The sequence below is a fragment of the Pagrus pagrus genome (assembly GCF_965226575.1).
Source record: "Pagrus pagrus genome assembly, chromosome: 1".
Classification (NCBI taxonomy): domain Eukaryota; kingdom Metazoa; phylum Chordata; class Actinopteri; order Spariformes; family Sparidae; genus Pagrus; species Pagrus pagrus.
In genome coordinates this window covers 19,630,630-19,640,051 of record NC_140185.1, presented here as the reverse complement: position 1 = coordinate 19,640,051, position 9,422 = coordinate 19,630,630, and the positions used below count along the sequence as shown (strand labels likewise).

The 9,422-nt window shown below is 37.4% G+C and overlaps 1 protein-coding gene across 1 annotated transcript; it reads left to right on the top strand.

Annotated features, from left to right (window-relative positions):
* Window positions 1-1,922: 1,922 nt before the first annotated feature.
* arl6 (ARF like GTPase 6) lies at window positions 1,923-9,422 on the top strand. The gene is made up of 8 exons (XM_084363461.1): window positions 1,923-2,124; window positions 2,880-3,033; window positions 3,298-3,359; window positions 3,476-3,544; window positions 3,632-3,726; window positions 3,971-4,100; window positions 4,930-4,985; window positions 6,568-9,422. Exons 2-8 carry the CDS (start codon window positions 2,914-2,916, stop codon window positions 6,591-6,593), a joined length of 558 nt encoding a protein of 185 aa, XP_084219587.1. The 5' UTR covers window positions 1,923-2,124; window positions 2,880-2,913; the 3' UTR covers window positions 6,594-9,422.

The window sequence follows — 9,422 nt, the reverse complement described above, 5'->3', positions numbered from 1 at the left end:
ATGAACACGCTGGAGCCAAGATACCGCATCCCGTCACAACAGCACTTCAGCCAGGTGGTGGTGCCAACACTTTACCAGGAGGTAAGAGCTCATGTGGTTGAGGTTCTCCGGAGGGCTGATACTATACCTGGCCAGTGTTTAACAGTGTTTCTGTAAAGAAAGGACCTCTTTTTTTGGTCAAGATTTTATATTATTTTGTTATTTAAGATAATGAATTACACCAGTTAACACCAGTTTACTTGTGAGATTGTTTCTAAAGAAAGGAGATATTTTTCATGTATTTTGTTGTTTAAGATGACCATTTAAGTTGCACTTTTTATAAGAGGACACAAACTGTTTTACAGAGTTTCTGTGAAGAAAGCACCTCAAGATCATTTTATTTGGTCATAATTTGTCTGTAGCTCATTTTGATTAAAAAAAAAAAATCATGAGAAAATCGTATCGTGAACAAAAGATCGTGAACTGTATCGAATCGTGAGTTGAGTGTATCGTTACATCCCTACAACCAAATATGAAAAGAGATGAGGCTAGTTTTTAATTTCTGACAGCTGAACATTGCGCATCTGTTAACCTTTATCCATTTACAGTAAACAAATCTTTTTTTCTTGTTGAAAGATATTTTATATTGTTTTCATATAACTTTTATTTTGAAGAGCACAGGGGGACCTCTGTGTCTGCTAGTGTCTATAATACAGTAATATTTTTGTCGACATTATCAAACGGAAGAACTTTTAAGGAAGCACACTAGCCAATCAGAGGGCCCGCCCACCGACGGAAACAAAATATTGAGTGGTAAATTTGTTTTGTAAGTAAGAACCAAAAAACAAGAAAACGAGCTGAACTTTTGATTTTCTTTTTTTGCCCAAAAACGAAAAAAACGGCTTGTTTATGGTTCCTGCTTGTGTCAATTATTCCCAGAAAACAGACTGATAAAACGTACCTTGGTCCAATACAACAGTGGCTTCACAAATTGAGTAAGCCATTCACTGTTGTGCAGGCAGATTTGAAACCACTGTAAAAAATTCAGTTATCAAGACAAAAATCTGAAAATACACATATTGCAGCATGAAGATGTTGGTAATTTTAAAAATGACTGATTTGCTCCATAAGTGAATAACTGGTGTTTAGCTATGTCATCATTGCATTGACTCCAGTTGTTCCCATGAAAGAAAAATTTAAAATGCTGTGAAAAATTCAGTTTTTGAGGCTCAATTTTTGATAAATCAAAGGAGGAGAGAGGAAATAGGTTTAAGAAGTTTTACATTTTTTGAAAAAAACCTGAGTGATGTACTTCATAATTTTTAATAGGTTTAAATGTACAAAAGTTTCTTCAATATTGAGGCTATAGTTTGATGGAAGTTCTGAAGCTATGGCTTGGGTTTACAGCTGAGGTAATCTGGCATGAGACTGGACCTTTGTGCAAAATTTGTTTAGCTTTCGTCCATGGTCCAGTCCAAGCTATTTGTTTTTATTTAATTCAGAGGCTTGCTGTGATGCCACCATCAGGACAATTGTCTTGTGACAACATGTCTTGTGTTTCATGTTGAGGACATCTGACATTTTGATCTGTCATCATCAGTTTGTTGAAAGTTTCAAAACTGTAGCATGTACTGTTGATTTTGTAGGTATTTTTAAAGTTTTTAAATTTAAACGCTTACTGTGCCCCCCCAGGAGGAATATTGACATGTCCTTGGAATTAAGTAAATCTGGCATGGGGCCGGACATTTCTGTAAAGTTTGGTGAGTGTTCGCCCTTGGGAAGTATGACTTCCTCGGAAGAAAGAAAGAAGAAGAAAGAATTCCTAGGAATACAATAGAGTCCTGGCAGCTTAGCTGCCCGGACCCTAACAACAAACAACTATTAGAAATGTTCTGGTAACAGTAAGACCACACTGTCACATGTGTTTCTGTGTTTGTCCAGCAGGTTGCAGGCTTGAGTCAGGTCACTTGGTCTCCCAGCAACACACTGTAAATAACTCTGTAGCCCCTGTGAGCTGAGGGAGCATGAGAGAGGAGAGGAGAGGAGAAATGAATGAAACATCGGTCTGACCCTGCTTATTTCATGAGCTAGCAGAGGGGAGCGTTAAGCACAACCTGGACGCAAGAACGCACGGCTGAATTACAGGTAAAAATCCAGGCTGGGGAAGGATAAGACAAGCTAACAAGCTAGTACGCGATAACGTCACCAGCTATTAGCTTCACCTGTATCCCTCTAACGTTATGCAAGCTAATTTACGCTTCAGGCTTGTTTACCTCATTACATTTTATTTTATGTCTGACATGTAAAACTGGCGATATGAAGCAGTTACCCAGGAGCAAGTGTCTAATGCTGAAGTTAGATACTGCTTGTGTAAAGTAGGGACAGGCTAAACGTTAGCTAGCTAACTAGCAGCAGAAGCAACAAGAGATTAACTGAATAGCTGTTAGCGAATGGTAATTACGTTACACCCTGGTGAGAGCCCACTAAGCATGTCAGCTTAAGCTACGGTTAGGGAATAAAAGTCGTCGAGAGATAACTCTTTTTATTTGGTTATATTTTGTCGATAGTTGCAATGAAGAGTTTCTCTGTAGCGAGTAAACACGAACGTCTTCTCTTCGGGGTTAGCTTTAAACTATGTTAGCTTAAACGTCTTTTAACAGAATAGTGGATGCTAATTAGCTACCTAGCTAAACACCTAGTGCGGCTGTATTAGGTGCATGTACCTTCATATCTTTTATCAACAGCAACAAGTCAGAGTAAATGAGTAAATGTCAGTGTAGCACCCAACTATGCCTCTGATATCTGCTTCATTTCAGCTGCTGATGGAGCCTAAAGCAGCCTGTGCACAAGATGCTGTTACTTTATAACTTTCACTGTGCTTATGGTCCTTTTTCTTGTAGGTCAGACAAACAGCTGATGGTTGCTGGCTAGCTAATGGGGCTGTTTGACAAGTTGGCAGGATGGCTGGGGCTGAAGAAGGAGGTGAATGTGCTGTGTCTTGGTCTGGACAACAGTGGAAAAACTACCATCATCAACCACCTGAAGCCCACTAATGTAAGTCTAACCAATGCTTTCTATCACAGCTGATTTGAGAAATGTTTTTCCCTCACACAGACACACATTGCTTTTCATGTACCCACCAAATTAATGATAACACGACTAATCATCTACATTATCTTCCTATAATTATGTACAGATCACTTGAGTATGGTTAAGTAGCAATGGATTAAAGACATGTTGCTAATTTGTGCTCCCTATTTTGTTTTGTTTTATTTATATATACTGTATTTGTCTTGTCTTGTCTTGTCTTGTCTTCAGGCTCAGGCACAAGACATTGTCCCAACTATTGGCTTCAGCATAGAGAAGTTCAAGACGTCCAGGTTAATGTTTTGTTATCTTCTCATAGTTGCATATTTCTGTCATATAAATCGATCTAATTTTACAGCAAATTTGATATATTCTGCTCATAAAGGTTTTTTGTCTTCTCTTCTTGTAGTCTTTCCTTCACAGTGTTCGACATGTCTGGTCAAGGCCGATACAGAAACCTCTGGGAACACTATTACAAGTGAGTGTTCGCGTGACACAAAAAAAACGTGTCCTGTTTGTCGTCTATATATACACATTAATTCCTGTGATCTCTTCAAATTCTCAGGGAAGGCCAGGCGATCATATTTGTCATTGATAGTGCGGACAAACTGAGGATGGTTGTAGCCAAAGAAGAACTGGACACATTACTAAACCATCCTGGTGCGTTCATGTACATTTGACCTGATTCTTGAATTTTGGTTTGAATCTCTGCCATTATTGTCGGGGCACAGCACAAAGATTGGTGTTACTATTTTTGACCAATGAGCACAAATTTGGTTTTGCCAATAAGATGTTGCCAACAAATTATTGTTTCCAAGTTGACTTTGTTTCACAGTATTGTTTCTCTGTAGTAGAACTGAATGGCACTAACTTTCTGACATTATCTCTCTCACTGCCACTACAGACATTAAACACAGGAGAATCCCCATCCTGTTCTTTGCTAACAAAATGGATGTCAGAGATGCTCTGTCTTCAGTCAAGGTCTCACAGCTGCTGTGTCTGGAGAACATCAAAGACAAACCCTGGCACATCTGGTATGAACACGCTAATTAATTTACCAATATTCCTGTATGCCTGTGTGACGGAGAAAACAGTGGTGAAGCTATCATGGACACATTGTAATCAGCTGTGAAATAATGCTGTAGTTTTTAAACCACACCTCCTCTATAGGAGACAGCTGAACTGGCTGAATAAGTAAATTACTCTGTAAACATCCGTATGCTAGTAAAGCAGTCACTTGCTTGTCATATTTAGGTTATGCCTTTTATATGGACCTTGGACACAACATATATTACCTGTGTTGCACAAAACACCACAGTTTATCTCTGCCCACTTGAGGCATATTTGTGATTGTCAATTTGTAATGATTTTTGATCTTTAATACTTTAAACACAGGAAATAATATTAAACATCTGATGTAGCAGTTGTTCATGCTGCTCACCACCAAGATTGTGAACATAAAATACCTACAACACTGTGTGAGTTTGTACAGATGGTTAAATCCAAACAACAGAGTTATTCACAGAGTGAACTTTTTTGTCCACACAAACTTATTATGTTATGGAAATTTTTGCTTGGGGCCCCAACAGACTCTAGAATCGCCTCTGCAAATTAGCTAGTGAATGCTAAAATTTTACCAGCCGTAATAGATGAGCATTGTTTTTTTGGCTGCTGAGTGATAACTAGCTACTAACCACTCACATATTTTACCAGCATTTAGCTGGTGGCTGGTCTGAATTTTGTGCCCTGGTTACTTTCTACAGTAACTAGATCATGATGTCCTTAGTTTGGACATTTCTTCTGACAAAGCCGTCAGTTTCAGATACAGTTTTTATTTAAATGTGATGCGTTGATATGTTTCAGTGCCACCGACGCTCTGAAAGGAGAAGGTTTACAGGAGGGAGTGGACTGGTTACAAGGTAGGACGAGTGTTTATATGTACAGTTTCTTTCATTAACTCATCTTTGCTAAGCCAGCATCTAAAGTTCACCTGTGGATATGATGATGGCGATGTAGACATTATTCTATGTGTTCATCATTTGTTATATTAGTTGTTCAACCTCAAGTTTAACATTAACCACTGAGTGCAGACATGACGATGTTTGATTAGCAGCAAGAACCTTGTGTATTTTTACTTGAAACATAATCCTCTCATCAGTTGGCCTATTAGTGTATTGTAGGATGGTATGCAGTGGTTTATTTATTAAAGGGGCTCCATGTAACAATTTGTAGCAATTTACATGTTTTAATCTCTTTGTTATTGGCCATATGTGAGCAGGTTGTAACGCAATGTGAAAAATGAGACCTTCCCCGGTTCTCTTGGTTGTCTATACAAGCCTGGGGATGCTTTGTTTTAGCTGTCAAACGCTGCTGGACTGTGGATTTCTTTGTAAACGATGCATGTTGTCAAGTGCCTCGTCCCTGCTCTGCTAACGGACAGCAACAGCAGCTAATGTTACTTTAGAAATGGAGTCTGCTAAAATAAAGGAAATGGCCAACTACCAGCGCAACACAGCTCATTTAATGAATAGGACCTTTCTAGGGGAATCTTACAAATGTTAAATATTTTAAGCTGTCTTTGTTTTTCTCCACATCAAAAAGGATCGCATGTTTTGTTTTTTTATTACACATCTGTGTATGACTGGAAGATATACAGCATAACTTTGTACACAGTGTGGTCTGTTCCACCACATGAACATCATCTTCTTTTCTTTTTTTATCATGTTTAACGCTCCCATTCAAATCATTCCATAGATCAAATTATACAGTGAGTACTCAGTGTTTTGTGAGTGTTGTGTTAAAGGTACAGTGTGTAATATATGGAGTATTTAGCAGCATCTAGCTGTGAGGTTTCAGATTGCAACACTCACTCGCTCACCCCTCCCTGTCCAAAGACGTTAGAGAAGCTCCAGAAGCTGCGGTGGGCCTCACGGACAAGAAAGTCATTTTGTAAATATGAACTCGTTCACAACAGCGTTGAGTATTTCTACTAGTTCAAGTGATGAGGTAAAGATGTATTTAGTTAAAGTCCCTCACTAGTGCCATGTTTGTCCATTCTGGGCTACTTTAAAAACATGGCAGTGCAACATAGCGGCCTCCGTGGACGTGGACCCGCTCCCTATTTAGATGTAAACGGCTCATTTTAAGGTAATGAAAACACAACGACTCTTATTGTCAGGTGATTACACACTACATAAAACATACTTATGAATATTATATTCCATTTCTGCCAAGTCTATTCTGCTAGATGCCACTACATATTACACACTGTACCTTTAAATATTGTGTTACTGTGCTTTAGAATATCTTATTTAAAAAAAACTCCCCCAGATTTTCCTTACCATGTTTTCTGTGTTATTGTGACTCAAGTCTCATATTAGTCAAGTGACCCATAGGGATCCTCTGAACTAACTATGAATCAAGGGTGCCCCAATTAGGCTGTTGCTGCTCTTTATGTTGGTTATATTTTGCTGATTACCTGCTTGTCTCATATTTTTCCAGATCAAATCAAAACAATGAGAACGTGAGGGCATGAAGACGGACAACGTGGGAAGTAACGGCATCCATGGAGGTCTTTTTATGAAAGATGGGTTGACCCTGTTTTCAGAGGTACAATGAGATAGTAATGTCTTTAATGTGGTATTCAGATGGATTTTGGATGTCACTTGAAAAATGAGAACATGAGTGGATTCTCTGGTAGTAATGCATCCACTGACAGTGCTAAGTCAACGAGAAACACAAATTGGCTTTAAAATTCTTAAAAATTGCCCCCATTTCTCAATATCTTCAGCTGAACTGAGATAAGTTATTGTGATTTTGGCTGTCTTCCTTTTAGGGAGCATGAATACCTCAGATGTCTTGTAGAAAAGACATATTGTTGGGTGGTGTCATATCTTGTATGTTGTAGCCCTTAAACTGTCCCCTCTGTCTAGTAAATGATACGCACCAGTTTCCTCGAAGAGACGGGAACGCAAGGTTTTTTGCTCTTTGTTCACAGGCTTACAGTTACCAATATTAGCTAAGCTATTACTGTCAGTCTCTGCGATCTTTATATATTCAGATAATGCATCCAAATCAACCTGTAAGAGAGGGTCTTTAGAAATTATTTCCGCCTCAGAAAAATGCCAAATGCTCCATTTTGTTATCTATTTTTTTTCATCTGTTTCTTAGTGTTTCTGTAAATAAACCATTATTTATGTTTGAAGCACCACAAAAGTTTAGTTAACTTGATTAGCAGCAGAGGCAAATGTTCTTGTTGACAAATACCAATCATCCATCTCACTGTCTCATTAAAAACAAGTTACTATTTCTTAACTGCAGCTAAATACTTCATGCAGCTCTGCTTGTCTCAAGTAGGTGTGAAAATATATTTTGCATATTGAAGACTGAATGTTTTCCAGAACCCAGTAGATTGTCTTGTACATATTGGTACTTGTAACTAAGCGTTAAGATATCGTTAACTTAGTTGTAACAAGTGAGGAAGTGATAGTCATAAGGTGAATGTTAAGTCAATTAGCCTAATTAGCCTGCAAAGTTCGCTTTAAAATCAAAACTTCAAAAGCTTTTTTGTTTTTTTTTATCTTTGCCTTATTTCATTGAAAGAAAAAAAATGTAGTAAAACAAATTTTACAATTTACTAATGGTACTTCAGTGATTCAAAGTCAGACAACAAAAAAAAAAACATCTGCACAACGTTTTTTTATGCAGCCTTTGATCGTCTTGTTCAGTCTCTGACTGAAAGCTTGCATTAAAAACCACTTCTGTACAGATCAGAGTGTGTGGTCACCTCAGACAAGCTGCATAGCAAGTGAGAGGTGTTTCACTGTGTATGAGATGTCTCAAGGCAAAAAGGAATAACTGACAAAAATGTATGATATAATCTTTTAAAATAATGATGTTCTATTTTATATATTTTAATATTTCATAAATGTCTCATCTGTAAACTTTATTTTTAGTCCTACAAATATCACAAATGGTAGAAACTACAATACAGCCTTGCAACACTGGATTAAAAATTCATTATTTTCTCGAAAAATAATACTTGGCACAGAACTGAATATATACAGAAAGGATCAGGGTACAATATTTTTATAATGGGTGGTTTAGGATGTTTAATTGACATTAAAAGTCCAATTTGTAAGAATTCCCAAAAGGTCAAATACTGACGGCAACTGACCCAACCCACAATCCCAAAACGTTATTATTTGACCGGTTGGAAGTGAGACACTTCTTGAGTGGACCTCTTAAGACAGTCACGTCTTGTTTTAAAAGGATTTTGTTCAGGGGTTAATATATTAACTATAGGATGTTTTACCAGAGTACCAAACCAATTCCTGCTAGATTTTGTGAATTTAGGTCTATAAGTTGTGAATGAATGAAAGTTTTTACGGATTTACCAACCAGAGAAAACCTCACAGATACATTTTCTATAAAGTAAAAAACAATTTAAATGATTAAGTACTTGATTAATTTAGCTTAAAGCTACATTGACATTTTGTACAATATGGAGCCCCCCACAGTTTCTGTGTGCAACACCACTGTCAAACACAAATCTCAGATGTAATCTACAATGTAGACGTAATGTAGGTGCTAACTACAAACAAAACTCATTACATCATAACGATGTTATGTCTCTGAAACTTGTATCTTGAACCAAACATACTGTACCATCAAAGAAGCTGTTATTTTAAAGCAACATTATGTGACTTTTTTACCTTAAAATAACAGCTTCACATCATGTTGATGGTACAGTGTCTGTAACAGGGTGAGTGGTGTCTCTATCACTTGCTTCTGCACTTTGTAACTTGGCGGGGCGCCAAATCGCACAAAATGCCAATTCCTACATAATGTTGCTTTAAGATGAAAAGTTAAAGACTGTTGCTTTGAAGACAAGAATCACAAACTGAAATGGGTATGTTTGAAACTGTTACATCCTGAAAGTTGTGTATAAATGTACTGTAATGTTTTTTTTGCAAGGAGACATTTCCAGTAAAAACGTATCTATGTGTTACTTTTATCCCACTCCTGTATCTGTATTTTTATATATATATATTTTACTCAAAATGCCTGTAAGAGTCCCACATTGTTTTTGTAGTATTTTGTTCTGACATTTCAGAGAGGTGATTCACTCAACTTTCATAACCTCCAGCCATCTGATTTAATATTTTCAAAACAAAAAGAGGGTCGTTGTGAGATCTTCCAGACGTCTATTTCAAAACAAGGAGCCTCCGAGCACCTTTAGCATCAGAGAAGTTGTCGACCCTTTCTTTAAACTATATCATCAAACAGGCTGTCTGTATTTTGTTTATTACATTGTACGTGTTCATTTTCAAAGAATAAACGCGATGGAAAATGAA